The 18,891-nt window shown below is 35.8% G+C and overlaps 1 protein-coding gene across 1 annotated transcript in view; it reads right to left on the bottom strand.

The window, feature by feature from the left end:
- The window catches only part of LOC145773775 (gamma-aminobutyric acid receptor subunit alpha-6-like), a 197,991-nt gene that overhangs the window by 152,184 nt on the left and 26,916 nt on the right, over positions 1 to 18,891 (bottom strand). The window contains exons 4-5 of the mRNA XM_082584905.1: positions 17,716 to 17,913; positions 17,051 to 17,147 (exon numbers count right to left, since the gene is read on the bottom strand). Coding sequence (XP_082441031.1) covers positions 17,051 to 17,147; positions 17,716 to 17,913 — 295 coding nt within the window. The remainder of the gene's footprint in view (positions 1 to 17,050; positions 17,148 to 17,715; positions 17,914 to 18,891) is intronic.

The raw sequence follows: 18,891 nt of genomic DNA, 5'->3' as shown, positions 1-18,891 counted from the left end.
CGAGCAATTTCCAAAATGCATGGGATTTGACACCTAACTTTTGAACCGGTTGTCATAGAAGGTGGGACCATTCTCAAACGTTTCGTCTTGAAAAGTTAAGATAGGAATGTAACAGTTTTAGAAGTGTCAGATGTATGTAGTTTGGCCGGACAAGGCCATTTTAGTCCAAAATACACCCTTTACCGATTGATGGTACAAAATTGAAAATTTGGCAATAATTGGCCTTAATGAGTTGGAAATGAGCCTAAAATTTTTAATTAATAAGGTATGATAGGGTTGCAATATTTTTGCATTTTGAGTCATATATGCCTGACTTGACTTTACTTCAGGCACATCATTTCCTGTGAACATCAAAGTGTGTTACTTCTTTTTCGTCAGTTGATATGTTCAAATCGACATTACCTAAACCAACAATTCTCAGCTCAATTGATGTTTGCTTGCAAAAACATTGTACTGAAGTTAAGAGCTTGCTTGCTCTATTTCTTCAATCTATTGCAAAAGGCTTGGCAACTCAAAAAGGGTCTCTGTTTGGTTTTGGTCATGCTGCAAATGAGGACACAGGATCGCTGTTGAAAATTGGATAGGCAAGTTATGATGTCCTACAGAAACTGGATAATCTGCCAGTTCACAACCTGGGTGAAGAACAAAGTGTCGGATTAGTGAACCACAAGTTAAATATTTATGGTAAAAGAAATCTTGATACAGTCTCCAGAATTGTATGGTAGTTTTCAATAAAAGCACGGATTTACTTGAAAATATTCAGAAGATTGACAAAAAGAAATGAAAAAAACCAGTACAAGACATCAAAGAAATTAGACTGCAATGGAATGAAAAGATGAAAGCTTATGAAGAAAAAGGTTACTCTAAAAAAAGCTCTTAACCCTTTGCTTTTCAACCTTTTTTTGGAAGTTAACTGCTCAAGAGGGGGGCCGTTTTTGGATCAAATTCAATCAGCTGTTACGTGTTATCCGCTGGTGCTATTTCGACAGAAGTTGCACTGATGTGAAAAAAATCATTTGCCTATAAGTTTGAAAAGTCATTATTCTAAAATTTTATATGTTAAACTTGATATTTCAATTTTTGCAAAGGTACCTAAAAACGACAATTTTGCTTTACCTTGCCGCTGTTTAATTACCGTGCTAATCCGATTTCATGCAAAGTTCTGAATAACAAAGAGCTCGATCAACCGCACGAAGTGTGTGTGCGGTGTGCCGAATCATTGCATTGATAAACATTTACGACTTGCGAGCAAATCTTATTGTAAGCTACTCATTGATTCTAAAATAGTTGCAATCAGAGTAATATTGTTACACGAATTTAAAAAAAAAACTGCGTTTGTTGTTTTACATTTTCGTCCTAAACTAATGCTTTCGGAAACTCATGACTAGCTTCTAGTTTTATGGAACCAAACTTCTCATAAGTAACACCTTAGCCTGCTTGAACAGCTGTTTACATCTTCGTTTGTGTATTTTAGGTCTACAATTGAGTTTGTAGTATGAATATTTTTATTAGAGAGAAGACAATTGAACAAGTTGTTGAAATTATCTGAAGTTTCTAAGTTCAAATTAGGTGCTTTTGAAATTGTGGATTTGTGTCAAGTCGCATCACAACTATGATGCAGGCCACATCATAAGTCATTTCGCTTACGGGTGTTTATAAACATGACTCATAAATTACATCCACAAAAATACAGCATTTACATCAATAAAGCTAAGTTCGAAGCTCACTTTTTATTGAAGATTGTGTCAATCAATTTGAAAATACCTTTTTAGTCCGCCAACGTCGAAACAATGCAATAGCGAATTGAGGAACATGCGTAAACAAAGGAAATGTGAAATAACCCACAGTCAGCAAATCAACACGAATTTAACGTTTACAAATGTTAAATCAATGTAAAAGGATTGGATTGCTGACTGGGTCCGTATTGTTTGAAGCACAAAAAATACGCGTAAACGCGACATCACCAAGGCAGCGATTATCTTTCTGGCCAAAAAAAACAAAAAAACTTTTGACTTCAAAAATAAAAATGATTATAACGAAGCTTCAAAGTTTGTCGTAAAAAATATTGCAGAGATACAATAAACATAATTATTTTGTGCCAAATTGTGAAAAGACTTCCTAGATTCTTTCCAAACATTTGCATGATTGCAAATTATTTTCTATAACTTTATAGTGCCAAAAAATGGCTTCCTTGTTGAAACAACGTGGCTACAATTCTATAAAAAATTCTTAGGCCTACTACATTGAAGTAATGAAATGTTTTTTTTGTGATTTTGCTGATGACGTTTTACAACATCCGAGAAGTAAAAAATAATAATGATAAATTATTTTACAAATCCGTGGTTTGCAAGCGCTTCACAAAAAATTGTTGGGGACAATTTACTATTAGACGTAAAACATTTGTAAAAGAAAATTGTCGGTTTACGTATTTATAATGTTTATTGCGCTGTTATCGAATTATAAACTGCCTGTATTGTCTACCTTTGTGGTTGCAGGCCAGCTTAGAGCAGCATGCAAACTACGCGTTTATGGTATTTGCATCGTGTTATAATTCTCGAAAATTTCCCACAAGGTCTTTATTTTTATCGTGATATTTTGTTCCTTTTCTATCTTAAACTTGAAGTCATTGTGCAGTACAATCCACATCGGTTTTTAGACTCGGTCTTCATTGAAAATCTTTTGTGTGGTGCATCATTTCAAATAGTGTCTTCCCCTAAACCAGGGGTGACGAACCTTTTTGCGGTAGCGGCCACTTTGTCAATTACACATGAGTTATCGGGCCACACAACTTTTTAATTGTAACCTAGGCTACTATGAAATCTTTTATAAGCGACTCAAGATATTATTCATGAAAAGTAACAAACGGCAGATGAAAGTAATAAAACCCACAAAGTTGACAGTTGAAATTATCTTACGCAGAATCGAAACATAGCCTACCAACAGTAAAAAATAAAAACAAATCAACTTGAGCAAAAAGGATAGAGCAACAGGTGGCTACTTGCACTGATAATGAAGACAGTTTAATTTTCGAAGCGTTTGCTCCATATGAGTATGATTTCTTCTTTTTTTGGCTCTATCCTTTTTACTCAAGTTGACTAAATGTTTCGACCATTATGCTCCGAAACAACAAATCAGTTAATGAAATTTTTTTTTCAAACAACAAACAAAAGCCCATGCGAATCATACAGCTGAAGCTTTCTAATGCAACATTGAAGCATAAAATATTAAAAGATAACATTAAAGTATTGGAGTTTTTTGCTTAGTGGGATTTTTGGAAAGTTTTTTGCTTGACTAAGCGTTCAATATTAGGTCGAACAGACGATGTGGCAACTCTCAACTGCATACTAAGATTTTCATCTGTCAGCCTCGATCTGTAACGATTTTTGTAAAGTGCATTTTAGGAAAGAACTGTTGCATAGGTACGTGCTGTCGAAAACAGATGGCCATTTGAGAGCGTGAGCTCTCAAGTTTGGAAACTCTTCTTTTGATAAACATGCACGATAAAATTCAAGCAACGGCTTATTCACATACATCGCTTTTAGCGTGTCATCACTCTGTAGTTTTATGAGTTCAAGTTGGAGGCAAGAAAATAGCAAAGGAAAGGTGTACCAGTGAAGGCATAAAATAGCTTTGAGATGTCTTTTGTCTTTAATGCATGAACGATTGTCAAATTGTTTTGCGGGCAACACAAAATTCTTTGACGGGCCACATGCGGCCCGCGGGCCGCAGGTTCGTCACCTCTGCCCTAAACTGTTCCACAAGCCGCCCAGAACCAAGTTGATTATGTATCTTACAGCCGTTGAGAGCCCGTTTTTGTATGTGTGGAATTATTACTGTAGATGTCTGACTAAATTCATGCCAAAGTCGAGCAAATTCTGCTTTCGGGATCCTTACCGTTATTTACGATAGTTTTTGTTGACAAGTTTAGGCAGCATTTTTCCAAGATAAATTAAGACATCGGTATTGTTCGTCACTTAGATTTAGTTTTTTCAGCATTGTTTGTTCATTTTTTGATCCACTAGTTTGTCTGACTCTTGGTATAATCGGATCGTTTATAAATGACTGGTCTTCCCAATAGCCAGCCTCTTATACATTGGCGCAACGTATTCAGATATTGTATCAATGATCAAGAAAGCTGATTTGTTGTTTGTCTTATGTGACGCCTAGCTTTATGCCTCATCTACATTACAAAATATTTTGTAATGTAGACGAGGCATTATCATCTTTATTTTGCGCTCTTTGGAACAACACACAGTGCACTGTGAAACAAAAATGCAGAACATAAGAACAAATAGGCGACATAAAGCAGGGAAGGGACATGTAGCAATCGAGTTAGCTGCTACGTGTAAATGAAGCCTATCTCATAATTTTGAGTGTATCTCACAATTACTGTTTGCAAAATCGCTTTTTCTCCGGCTTCTCCCAAAAGCATTTACAGTGATACATTTCCTCAATTGCAAGTTTTGTCGATGAGAGCATTTCCATAGAACGTTTATTTCGAAACCAGGTTTTTCGTGTCTTTACCCAAGGGAAGATTTCTTATTGTAACGTTTTTTATTCGTCAATGAATATTATCTGCTTGAAACAACTGTTTTGCATAGTTTGTCGCCTACATACTATTTTGATCATGGATTGCTATTCTTCCTAGAGCTGATAATGCAAAAACCGTTTGCTATTATTGTTTCTAGTTAACAGCTTTGTGATCACTGGTTTTTCTTTTGTAGCATGAGAAATAACGCGCTTTGTATTATTGAGGTCAAACCAAACAAAGGAAAACAAGAGGATGTTTCTCTCTGCTCGCGCATATCGATGCACGAAGCAATTATGAGCTTATGGCTTGTTATAGCATTGTAATCTATTTCACGCTTTACTGGAAGTTAGCTAGAAATAGTAAAAATTCACCAAAATCTTGATTTTACAAGAAAACTACACAACCTTTAGCATCAAATTTAATATCATCAGATCCGCCTAGCAATTTTAGGAAAAGTTAAGAAAAACCAAGTGCATGGCGTTACTGTGCTTCAAGTAATCAAAGAAAATATGAGGGGGGGTGCAAATCTGGCCTCCCTAGGAGCAAAGTGTTAATATCAGAGCAAAGTAAACTTGCTGATTTACATTTCTTGAAAGCTCAAAATTCACCAGGGCTTTTTACCGCCTCTGAGGAAGTGACTGCTTACCTTCAAACAGTGTTGGGCGCGATAACTCATTTTTCAGTTAAGCGATAACGATAATCGATAAACGAAAAATGCCTAAAGCGATAACAATAAACGATAAATCAAAAAAAAGTTAAGCGATAACGATAAACGATAAATTATCGCCGATAATGTCCGATAACGATACTTTTTTTTTCTTGATTAGCGCTGCCCCATCCCATGCAGCACGACCTGTTTTTATCAACATGCCGAAAAATCGAACATAATATACTGGAAAGGGACAAAACTTTTTATAAGTTATGCATAAATAGAATCGCAATAGCGGCAGTGGGCATCAAATCTTCAACCTCTTGATCCAGAATCAAACCACTGAGGTAACCGCCGTGCTTATAATTATACCTTCAGATACCAGTTGGATGCTTTTATCAATTGAGTTACACTGCCGCTTACGTGCAGTAGGCAAAATAATTAAATCAAATGAAAATACCATAAAAAATTCCAAACTTTGTATTTTGCTTTCTGCTTAAAGGCATACTAAAGGAAAATTTCAAACCGGAATTAAGCATTAAAATGAGTAAACTGAACATTCAAGAATACATTTCAAAAACAATTACCCAAAAAAATTTGTTTTCAATGGCGCTGGCAAGGCCCAAAGTCCAGTGTTTCATTTATTTTCATTTTTTTCAAAATGACCAAAACGTGCAAACACAGCTCAAGAATACGTCATAAAGTCCAGCAATAACAAAAGCCACGTTACCAATCTGATGTTTTGAGCAAACTGTCTGCTGTTTTGATGTTAAAATGTGCTGTTTTGATGTAAATACATACATAGCCTACAGTCAAATCGCCCGCAGTAACAATTATTGCGTGATCGGTTGATTGCTAGACTTTATGATGTAGACTTTATGACGTTTTTTACAGTCGCACGCTTCGTTGCTCAGGCCAATCTCGTTTTGAAAGCTCTGACAAAAGCACGCGCACAATGGTGGTCAGACCGCAATGGGGCAAAATTTTATTGAAAATCGTTTTATGGTAGCATGTTAAACACAAAGAACGTGGAAAATCGCCAAGTCAGGTTTTTCCTTTAATACCCCTTTAAAGGACTGTTTACAGCAAAGTCAGCAATAATTGAAAAAATTCCCAAAAACACAAAATGCTTGAAAATTTATCAGTAATCTTAAGCGTTATTGGTAGTAAAAATGTGCATAATGTGAAATCCATCAAGCTTGTCAAATTATTCGTGTTTGTTTAAGAACAAGAACATAATTATCGTAATTTACTGATAATTTCAGATATTTTTTTTTGTTTTCTTTGTGATGATGATGATGATGGCTATCCCTCGTCTTCGAGGATGATGGCCTTCGCAATAAAATGAGTGTCTTGCGAAGACGCCTGTGCGTGAGTTGATTAGCGTGGACTTGCTGGTGCACACTCAACAAGCACACATAAACTTGACAAGGCCATCAGCTTTATCCAATGGTAAGGCAAACCAAGACGATTGGAGCTGGTGGCATGCTGCAGCCTTCATCCGCCTTCCCAGTCGTTGAGCCTGGCTGGCTTCATCCGCCTGTTCCGCCGTTGGGAACTTTGGACTACGTTTTGTCTGACCTCTACCTTTCGACCAACCTGGCATGGGTGACCTTTCTGGGAGCAGTTATCTCCCGCCAGCACAGTAGAGGTCATTGAGGTACAGAAACTCTCTCACAACGTTAACACTAGAACGGCCGAAAAAAAGTATACCTCCAACGGCCGCTGGTGTCGAAATCGACACTTTTCACAAAAACTTTATTTTTCCACAAAATTAACAGTAAGAGTTCGTTTTATTTTACAGTGATAAAACTATCTGAAGCACTTAATACTTTTGTCACCTATTTGCGCTGTTCATTTGTTGGCTTTAGACGAAAATTATGACGAAAGCTACCAGGTTTTAATCAGTTCGAAGCTTGACTGTAGGTCTATCTGTATCTTGACTCTGTACGATGATCTAAAAATTCAATAGAGCGAAGACATATTTATCATAAAAATAGCACAAAGTTTTCTTATTCAGGAGAGAAAAAAAATCAAACAAACCCACGAACACTTTACGCAGTGCAGCCTTTGCACTGTATAACTTTTCAGTCACCATTATCAGACTTTCCACTTTTCGACAGTGGCCGCAAATGGTAACTGTATTGTTTTGCAATAATATCCATCACATTTTCCGCGTTTTCTAAATGGTCGTCCCTGCTCTTCTCTCTGCAGTGTCGGCTTTCGTTTCAGCACATGAGCAGTTCTCAAGCTCTCAATCTGGAAGATGCAATCACGTCGGGTGATGTTGCTGCCGGAACGTTTTCTAAATATAATCCAAGAGCTCAAAGCTGCAATATCTAGCATATTTGTCCAAACTGCAAGAGGCCATCTTTTGCTTGCTGCATGTGTGATGCATTTTCTTGCCATTTGGTCAAACACATCAACCGCTACCTTGTTCTCGCTATCAAAATGAATCACAAAGGGTTTATTTTTCTCTGTTGCATCAATACTGGGGCTGTCATGCATGGTGGAAAAGACACTTGCATTTTTTTGCACTGATAGTTTACAAGCATGCAGCTGTTCGTTGAACAGTAGAAGAATTTACTGGAAAATCTTTCTCCTCCACCCTTAGTCATCTTCTTTGTCAGTCCTTTACTGTTAGCACGAACAGTTCCAACAATGGTTATACATTTCTTTCCTGTAGTAAACCAGCAAGATTCACCCTAGTAAAGAAGTTAACTGTTTTGACGTTGTACCCGCTTTGTCTGTGTAAATTGGTGGTGATCTTGATCACTACATCCTCGGAGAGAAGCCTTCCATTTCGTTGCTTTCTTTCAATAGTTCCGAGGTACCATAAGTACGGTACAGTATTGCATACGTATTTGGAATGAATCTCGGATAATACCCAGAATTTCATGCCAAACTTGTCTGGTTTGTTTGGCATGAACACGATAAAAGGGCATCTGTTTTCCATTGGAAATAGCTGTTCATCGATTGGTAGGCTCCAATCCGGAGTGTAATTGTTGATGCAATTAGCAACAAGTCCTTCCAGTGGGTCTCGAATATGAATAAACTTATCTGTTGCAAATCGCTGATAGATTTGTGGAAGGTATTTCTAAATTCAGTAGGATGACCTAAAATCAAGCCGAGAGATAACACACATCAAGCCGAGCGTTGGACAATTACCATGAGAAACGCTATAAGTAATTGGGAAAGCTATTGAAATAGTTTTTTTCACACAGAAAATCTTTTATACTTTACAAATCTTACTAAATTTGTATGAGGTGTCGATTTCGACACCTCGGCCGTTGGAGGTATATCCGCACATTGTAGATAACATAAAAAGATTTTTTAGAAAACAAGTACTGAACTATAAAATCTAAGCATAATTGGGAAGCTACTGAAAGTTTGAAAACGTTGCAATAACAATTAAGGCCCAAAGTAGTGAACTAAATTTCTAAAAGTGTCGATTTCGACACCTCGGCCGACACCTCATTAAAGCAATGGCAGAACGCTGAGTTGTTGAGATAAGAACTACAATGTAGGCACTGTATTAGTGGGGATAAAAATATTTGATTGAAGTAGGCTATGTCGCATAGGTAGGCTACAGTAAATGAGAAAGGTTATACTGTATATAGCATAATTTTACCACGCAACTCGATCCGCCTATTGTCATGCAAAAACTACTACAAGATGCAAAAATGTGATGTCGGTCTGCATGTTAAATGCTTCAAGCAATATCATATTCCGCAATGACTTGTTTCAGTGATGTTGTATTACTTTGCTAATTTTCATCTTCATATTTTTTGAAATTTCATTGCAATAAAATGCTCGATAACAATAATGACATGACAAGACATGAACAAGACATTTCCCATTTATCACTTTGAGCGATAAGTAAAATGTACGTTGTAGCATCTAAATGGTTAAATGATGCTAAAGCTAATACTTTTAAAAATATCCACGGTGTCCCGTCCTGCCCCACGTTCCATCTTGCCCCACCTTCTCTTAATAATAATGACGACATTGATTTAGCGCCACATCCACAGTGTAAACTATGCTCCTGGGCGATGAACATGACAATGGTGATAAATAATACGGTAGCCTACTTTCAGGCATAATGTTTAGTGAAATAGAATGTTTTCAAGCGAGTATTGAAATCATTTAAATTTTCAGCTTCTTTTACACCAAACGCTTAAGCATTACGAACAAGAAACTTTTGAAATTTGACAACGGATTTGCCTAGCGTCTTATATATAGGACGGCTTTTTTCTCAAAAAGTACAAACGCAATTAGGAAAAAAATAATTATGATATGTTTTTTAGGTCATAATTATGCAATATTTAAATTTTCCGAAATTTTTTTTAAGTACTTTCACTTTCGGCACAAATGGGTTAACTTTTTAAGTTAAATGGCACTTATGCATTCGGTTATTATTTTTGGATTAAAGTTATATCGCCAAGCTAGAAAAAAATCGATCTTACAGTCTATAACCGATCTTGTGTTGTTATTGTGTATGAATTTTGTCTTTTAATCTGAGTTTGTGACGTAACCGCACGTCTCAAGGCAAGTTCTTGCAATTTTAGTTAATCTACTCATCTAAAGATTTAATGCGCTTAAAACAGTAAGTTTCATGTTTTGACGAGAGAGGTTTTATTTTTTTACGACAATTACTAAAAACTAACACTTCCAACGAAAAAAGAAAACACAAGAATAAAATAGTTGATCGTGAGGTGGCGCGAAAGACCATGTTTCCGATGTAAAAGCGGCCTCGTATTGCGACACTTTCACAAACCACTTGCCAATTTCTTTCGCTTCGCTTCAAAGGAAGTTGCGGCGCCTGTGCGCTTACATTTTAATTGTAAAATTCACTCGTGATTGCCCATTGCAGCAAAACAACAAGAGACTTGTTGCATGCATTTCATTGCATTGCAATTTGCAACTATAAAATTATTGTGTTGTCAGGGCCGTCGCTGCAGGGGGGCGTGCCCCCTCCCCTGATAACAACCTGTGCACACACACTTCAGGCACTGAAGAAGAACTGGTTTTAATTTTAGTTTCATTAACTACTGTAGGTGGCTATTAAAAATATAACTTTTCATGATCTTTCCATTTGTGTGTTGATCCAAAATAAAATTTATCGGCGATAATCCAATATTGCCTTTGGCGATAACGATAAACGATAACTGAAAAAATGATTGAGCGATAACGATAAGCGATAAAAATTTATCGCCGATAATTATCGCCGATGAATTATCGCCGATAATGCCCATCACTGCCTTCAAAGCGATTCTGTAACAGATCACATAAAGAACAAAAGACTTTGGACTGAAGTTCTCTATGCAAAGAAGACATGCCTCTCCCTAAAATCAAGTGCTTCAATATTTCGACTGAAACAAGACTATAAAAACTTTAGATCTAAAGAATATGCCAACAACCTTATCAGCTACTTAGATAATTCACGTTCATGTGCAACTATAACAATGTCAGACCTCCAAAGTTTGCTTTCTGCTATGCATTTGCTTACAGAGATAAATTCAAGCTCCACATCAAATGACCAGGAAACTGATTCTGCAGCACCAGCCTATCAAGTTGGTGAGTTTGTAGCTGCCATCTGGATTGAAGGAAGCGAATAATACTGGTACCTTGCTAACATTGTTGAAGTTGCGAATGATGATGCCTTACTACTTACATACTGTAGTTCAAAAAGGTTGGCAACAGTAGAGATGGATAACTCCGTTTACATAATTATCGTGCAAGAGAATTGATATCACATAGATTCCAAATAAAAGATGAATTTTCGGTAGAAATAGAAAGTATCTATATTTTGAGGACCATTAGTTCTTCTATAAATTCAATATTCTTTCCAAAGCATTTGATCATCTGAAAGTTCTGTTTGTTTTGTTTATTTATTTCCAGTCACAGCGATAAACCATATATCTCCGTGGGAAAGTTGTAGGATAAAATTCCCAAATCCTTCGTCTGTATGCGATGATCGAAAGAAACACTCTTCAGAAAAAGTCTTTTCACGAATTGTATTTCAGTACACAGGACAGATGCAGCACAGGATGTTACAAGGGATAGCGCAACACGTATGCACTACGCACAAAACATTAACTTGTCACCACAAGACAGATTTTTGGATTAACGGTAATTTCGTCTAGCTAGTACGCAAAGCAGAACTCATTTTTCTTAAATTTTTGATGCTTTTGTATCTGCTTTACGCGGATCCCCGATTGACTTTACGTTGATACAGGTTTAAATAATCGCCCCTTTTTTTAAATAAATGTTTAATATCTGACGAGCTTTCTCATCGACAATCTACAAAATGACGAAAGTGATTGCTATATTTCAAAAGCACATAACTTGCCTCTATGACGTAATAGTCAACAGGTTTGTTGTGTAATTTCACACAAGTTAAACTGGCTGATGCAATATTTCATAATTCGGAATGATGCAAGACCTCATCGTTTACAGAAATATTCCATGAAATAATTCCTTTTTTTCCCGCGTTTTTACAAAGTAAGCAGCCAAGATTTTGCTCTCCAGGTCTAAATATTTTAAATTAGATCAAAGAAAAACTTAGGCCTGGAGAATAACAAATTTTAGACAAATTAAGAAAAGAATTTAATTGTGGTCATTTCAGTCCAAAATTTTTCGAAATTGATAAAGAATTCGCAAAGACAGAACAATTCAAAGAAACCCATAGGTCTATCAAGAATCCACGTCTGCGGTTGCCGCATGTAGCAAACAAGCAATTGACTCCCCAGCCTCAGCTTTGAAAGAATAGGGATGAGGAAAGTAAATTATTATCTAGTGAAGCAATTGAAGTACAGTACGGTAGAAAATTTATCAAACAACGATTAGTAAGCCATGTGGATTAATTGTTTTACATTCTATTGTGTAACATCTTGTTTGCTGCCCGTTATCAAATCGGTTCAAAGTTTGTCCTAAAATTTTTTGTTTTAAATTCAGTTGTTTTTTAAACTTTTCTGGATTAGTGTGTGTTTTATCGGTATAAATCAATTTAATTAAACCAGCGCAAGAGGCTTTAATGATAAATTACTTAGTTTTTGACATAAAAATCGAACGTTGGCCAGCAATCAAGCCTAGTCAGGTTTTAAGAAGGGCTGCCACTGCCAGACAAGTTTGGATCAATCGCACTTAGCTTAAATCGACAAAAATGCTTTTTTTCTTGCTTTTATTTCAATGCAAAGTGTTTGATTTTTTTTTAAATTGAATTTAAATTTTGTTGCTTTATGTCAGTGGAAAAGTGACAAAAATTGTCATAAATTGTTATTTTTGGCTCAAACTTTGTAATAATACGTCACTGGATTTGATTTGTTAAATTTCGTCTGAAAAAAACATTATTGACTTATTGTGTTATTCGATTACACTCAATTATTTCTCATTTACATTCTATTCAATTTGTTTGTCAAATTATACGGTCACATTGCGCTAGTTTCATGCAGCCTAACAGGTCGCACTGAGAGTCACTCAGCCTTTTCTTTTATGACAAAACAATAGCACTATAGCCTACCTTTTTTAAATTGTGATTATTTTTGTATCGTAATACTGTTGCTGAAAATGTTTTTACTCGTAGCCTTGTACTATTTATTGGCTTGAACTTTTCTTGGTTGCACTGAAGTTTAAACGCCCTTGCTACAAGAGTTTATTGATTTCAAAAGTTTTTCCTATTTTTGATCACCCGGAATAAAGTTTATATTTGAATAAAACCTCAGGACATCTTTGTCGTCTGCCTGTCAAGCTGGGTAAGCTGGGTAACGTAAGCTGGGTAATCAAGCTGGGTAACGTTTTGCCTTTTTATCCACATATTCGAATTCGTTTGGCCTCCATAACTTTCACCATCATTTTCTTCTTTTTGAACCATGGTACAGGAGATATTTCGTTTCTTTACAAGCTTTTCCAAGTTCATTTCAAACAATACTTTCACTTGTATTTATTTATAAGGATTTTAATCACAGCCTTGCTCATTTTTAAGCATATTTAAACTGATGGCTGCAGGCTACTGTTCAGCACAAAAATTAAAAAAAAAAAACAATTGGCATTTTGTAGGCCTATTGGAAGGAATAATGTATTTTTCAAATGATAAACACGATCAATCAATCAATCAATCAATAAGTAAAAATAGATGGCAATTTCCTTAGCATTTGTAGAAGAGTTTGAAAAGCATTTTAGTTTCTACATTTTATAACGTTCATTTGGCTTACTTTATTCTGGAATAAGCATCCACAAACCCATCACAACCAATTTCTTGATTTTTTTGAAATTAATTTTCTTTTTACAATTGTAACTTACCAGGGCTAAGTCTTTTTGGTGGTTTAGCCTTTCGATATGTCATGAATAATTTAAAGATAATATTAAGGTTATATCAGCTTGTGTTGCAAATGAAAATCGTTCCAAGTGGGATTCACCATAAAATGATTAAAATAGTAGGCTACATTAAAATTCACAGCCACCTAAACGAAAATTATCCGGTGTTTAAAACGTGGTAAAGATATTTCATTCAAACATATTATTTAACCCTTTGCTTTTCAACGTTTTTTTGGAAGTTAACTGCTCAAGGGGGGGCCGTTTTTGGATCAAATTCAATCAGCTGTTACGTGTTATCCGCTGGTGCTATTTCAACAGAAGTTGCACTGGTGTGAAAACAAATCATTTGTCTATAAGTTTGAAAAGTCATTATTTTGAAATTTTATATGTTAAACTTGATATTTCAATTTTTGCAAAGGTACCCAAAAACGACAATTTTGATTTATCTTGCCGCTATTTAATTACCATGTTAATCCGATTTCATGCAAAGTTCTGAATAACAAAGAGCTCAATCGAACGCATGAAGTGTGTGTGCGGTGTGCCGAATCATTGCATTGATAAAGATTTGCGAGCAAATCTTATTGTAAGCTACTCACTGATTCTAAAATAGTTACAATTAGAGTAATATTGTTACACGAATTTGAAAAAACAAAACTGCGTTTGTTGTCTTACATTTTTGTCCTAAACTAATGCATTCCGAAACTCATGGCTAGCTTCTAGTTTTATGGAACCAAATTTTTCATAAGTAACACCTTAGCCTGCTTGAATAGCTGTTTACATCTTCGTTTGTGTATTTTAGGTCTACAATTGAGTTTGTAGTATGAATATTTTTAGTAGAGAGAAGACAATTGAACAAATTGTTGAAATTATCTGAAATTTCTAAGTTCAAATTAGGTGCTTTTGGAATTGTGGATTTGTGTCAAGTCGCATCACAAATATCATGCAGGCTCCATCATAAGTCATTTCGCTTACGGGTGTTTATAAACATGACTCATAAATTACATCCACAAAAAATACAGCATTTACATCAACAAAGCTAAGTTCGAAGCCCACTTTTTATTGAAGATTGCGTCAATCAATTTGAAAATACAATTTTAGTCCGCCAGCGTCGAAACAATGCAACAGCGAATTGAGGAACATGCGTAAACAAAGGAAATGTGAAATAATCCATGAGCAAATCTACATAAATTTAACGTTTACAAATGTTGAATCAATGTAAATAGACTGGATTGCTGACTGGGTCCTTATTGTTTGAAGCACAAAAAATACGCGTAAAGGCGACAACATCAGCAAGGCAGTGATAATGTTTCTGGCCAAAAGAAAATTAACTTTTGACTTCAAAGATAAAAATGATTATAACGAAGCTTCAAAGTTTGTCGTAAAACATTTTGCAGAGATACAATACAATAAACATAATCACTTTGTGCCAGATTGTGAGAAGACTTCCTAGATTCTTTCCAACCATTTGCATGATTGCAAATTATTTTCTATAACTTTATATTGCCAAAAAATGGCGTCTTTGTTGAAACAACGTGGCTACAATTCTATAAAAAATTCTTAGGCCTACTACATTGAAGCAATGAAAAATTTTTTTGTGATTTTGCTGATGACGTTTTACAATATCCGAGAAGTAAAAAATAATAATGATGAATTATTTTACAAAACCGTGGTTTGCAAGCGCTTCACAAAAAATTGTTGGGGGAAAATTTACTATTAGACGTAAAACGTTTGTAAAAGAAAATTGTCGGTTTACGTATTTATAATGTTTATTGCGCTGTTATCAAATTATAAACTGCCTGTGTTGTCTACCTTTGTGGTTGCCGGCCAGCTTAGAGCAGCATGCAAACTAAGCGTTTATGGTAATTGCATCGTGTTATGATTCTCGAAAATTTCCCACAAGGTCTTTATTTTTATCGTGATATTTTCCGCCTCTTCTGTCCTAAACTTGAAGTTATTGTGCAGCACAATCCACATCGGTTTTTAGACTCAGTCTTCATTAAAAATCTTTTGTGTGGTGCATCATTTCAAGTAGTGTCTTCCCCTAAACTGTTACACAAATCGTCCAGAACCAGGTTGATTATTATGTAGCCTATCTTACAGCCGTTGAGAGCCCGTTATTGTATGTGTGGAATTATTACTGTAGATGTCTGACTAAATTCATGCCAAAGTCGAGCAAATTCTGCTTTCGGGATCCTTGCCGTTATTTACGGTATTTTTTGTTGATAAGTTTAGGCAGCATTTTTCCAAGATAAATGAAGACATCGGTATTGTTCGTCACTTAGATTTAGTTTTCTCAGCATTGTTTATTCATTCTTTGATTCACTAGTTTGTCCCACTTTTGGTATAATCGAATCGTTTATAAATGGCGGGTCTTCACAATAGCCGGCCTCTTATACATTGGGGCAACGTATTCAGATGTTGAATCAATGATGAAGAAAGCTGATTTGTTGTTTGTCTTATGTAACGCCTAACTTTATGCCTCGTCTACATTACAAAATATTTTGTAATGTACATTGTGTACATTGTACATTTTGTTTGTACATTACAAAATATTTTGTAATGTAGATGAGGCATTATCATCTTTATTTTGCGCTCTTTGGAACAAAACACAGTGCACTGTGAAACAAAAATACAGGACATAACAACAAGTAGGCGACATAAAGCAGGGAAGAGACGTCATCGAGTTAGCTGCTACGTGTAAATGGAGCCTATCTCACAATTTTGAGTGTATCTCACAATTACTGTTTGCAAAAACGCTATTTCTCCGGCTTCTCCCAAAAGCATTTGCAGTGATACATTTCCTCAATTGCAAGTTTTGTCAATGAGAGCATTTCCATAGAACGTTTATTTCGAAACCAGGTTTTCGTGTCTTTACCCAAGAGAAGATTTCTTATTGTAACGTTTTTTATTCGTCAATGAATATTATCTGCTTGAAACAACTGTTTTGAATAGTTTGTGGCCTCCATAGCCTACTGTTTTGATCGTGGATTGCTATTCTTCTTTGTAGAGCTGATAACGCAAAAAACGTTTGCTATTATTGTTTCTAATTAACAGCTTTGCGATCACTGGCTTTTCTTTGTAGCATAAGAAATTACGCGCTTTGTATTATTGAGGTCAAACCAAACAAAGGAAAGCAAGAGGATGCTTCTCTCGGCTCGCGCATGTCGATGCACGAAGCAATTATGAGCTTATGGCTTGTTATCGCAATATAATCCATTTCACGCTTTGCTGGAAGTTAGCTAGAAATAGCAAAAATTCACTAAAATCTTGAATTTACAAGAAAACTACACAACTTTTAGCATCAAATTTAATATCATCAGATCCGCCTGGCAATTTTAGGAAAAGTCAAGAAAAACCAAGTGCATGGCGTTACTGTGCTTCAAATAATTAAAGGAAATTTGAGGGGGGGCCAAATCTGGCCTCCCTTTGAGGAGCAAAGTGTTAAGGCTATACAATTGCATCGCAATGAAAAATTGAACATGTATCTCATGATTCTTGTCACACTATCGCTATTACAAATGAATAATTGAAAAGTAATTGCATGCAAAAATTACCTTTGTGTAACCAAAACTCCCAAACACTAATAGGCATGTGTGAACGTCCATGGGAAAGTCAATCAACGTCATCGGGCATTTAGCTTTGATGGTTAATCTGCACAGTGAAGCAAAAAAAATCTATATTTGTGAAGAAGGGGTGTTCTTCCCGGCCATCAGCACAAGGCTGATCACTCGCTAGTACAGCGAGCAGCAGTAACGCTTCGCTAACCAGAACGGTGTAGCTTCCACGCTAGCCATAAAGACCTCCAATAAACGATAAGTTTCTGGGCAGCCGATTGTAGCATCGAATAGACAGCGACAGACACGTGTTTCGCCCATGAGGCTGGGCTCATCAGTATCGCACCGTATTCTTGCCACTTGGGTAATCGACCGCCGCTTTACCAGTCAGTTTAACTCTTATCTTTGTGGAAAATCTATATTATTATTTTTTATGTTCAGCCACTCAAACAAACAATTCAGCAAATATTTTGTACAACTCTTTTTGTCACATTATTCTCACCAATAACTTGATCATCAGATTACGCATTATTCAGTTGCATTAAATAAATTTAATTGATTACAAACATATCAACATAAACATTGGAAAAAGCATCTTTTGCAGTGAAAGCGCTATTTCGAGAAACGGTGAAAGTATTCAAATTTATGTAGTAAATCATTATTACCTCATGGTGTATAAAACGTTGCCTTGCGGATCAATACGTAACAGACGATTTGGTACAGTAATCTTGTGGGCGATGGACTTTTTTCCATTTCGAAAGAAGCTGTCTGGAGTCCATACACTCTTCACCATTTTGCTATTAAGACTTAATTCCTTGATGTCTTTGTTGAGTGTTTCAAATGCAAGTCTGTCGTCTCTCCATCTAACGAAATTGTTTAAAAACTGTGATAAACACACAAGTTTCCAGAGAAGGATTTTGTTTTTGCAGCGAAATTAAAATTACTCTGAAGCAAATGTTTTAGATAAATGTTTAGTTGGTATAAGAGGACTCTTTAAAAGAAAAAGAAAAAAAGAACAGCAGTCACAATGGCAATACAAAACGCTCTCAAGGTTAGTCCTAGGAAGGCCATTGCCCAAACAAACAAACCAGTAAAACTCCCGCCTGGAGTAAAACAAATTTTGCAATAGTTGTTGTAACCTTGATTTGGTTTTATTAAACATAAAACTTGAATCTGCAAAATAAATAACCACGTTGGCTACAATACAACTGGAACTTAACCCTTTGAAGTTTGGGGGGGGGGGGGGCTGTCAATTCAACTTTTTTGTATCAACAGTTGTATCTTTAAAACCACTGAGGCTGCGACTACGAGATTTCTTGACTTTTCCTAACTTTTATTCACCTCTATTGAGCTGAAATTTTGAGCGAATAAAGGTTATAAATTGAGAGATATAAGGCATTTCCCAGCACATCCTCTGAAATATTTCATATTCTATTGTTCAAAATTTTCCCACCAGCTGGATGAAAGTAATTAATTTGGCCCATGTATTGTTAATCCTAACTGTTTATGTAAAATTATTTAAAAAAATTTTAATCACAACATTGCAATGTATGTTCTTCATTACTCTACCAAAAAATAATGTGTAAACTCACGGTACAATTACAGTCATAAGTCACCTCAACATTTCAACGTATATGTGCAATTTCTAAAGTTCACATAGATTTAATTTTCGGATATGCTCAGCGTGAATAATTTTACAAAATGAATCCCAAATTTTGAAACCGTACCTTAAAAAATAACAGAGATATCACTCTTAAAGCATAAGAAGAATCGACAGCCCCCCCCCCCCCCAAACTGAGCAAGACTCCAGGAGCCCAACCTTCTAAGGGTTAACGCCAAAT

Source organism: Aplidium turbinatum, chromosome 7 (assembly GCF_918807975.1).
Source record: "Aplidium turbinatum chromosome 7, kaAplTurb1.1, whole genome shotgun sequence".
NCBI lineage: Eukaryota > Metazoa > Chordata > Ascidiacea > Aplousobranchia > Polyclinidae > Aplidium > Aplidium turbinatum.
The sequence above is the reverse complement of the archived record's forward strand: the minus strand, read 5'-3'. Positions and strand labels throughout refer to the sequence as shown.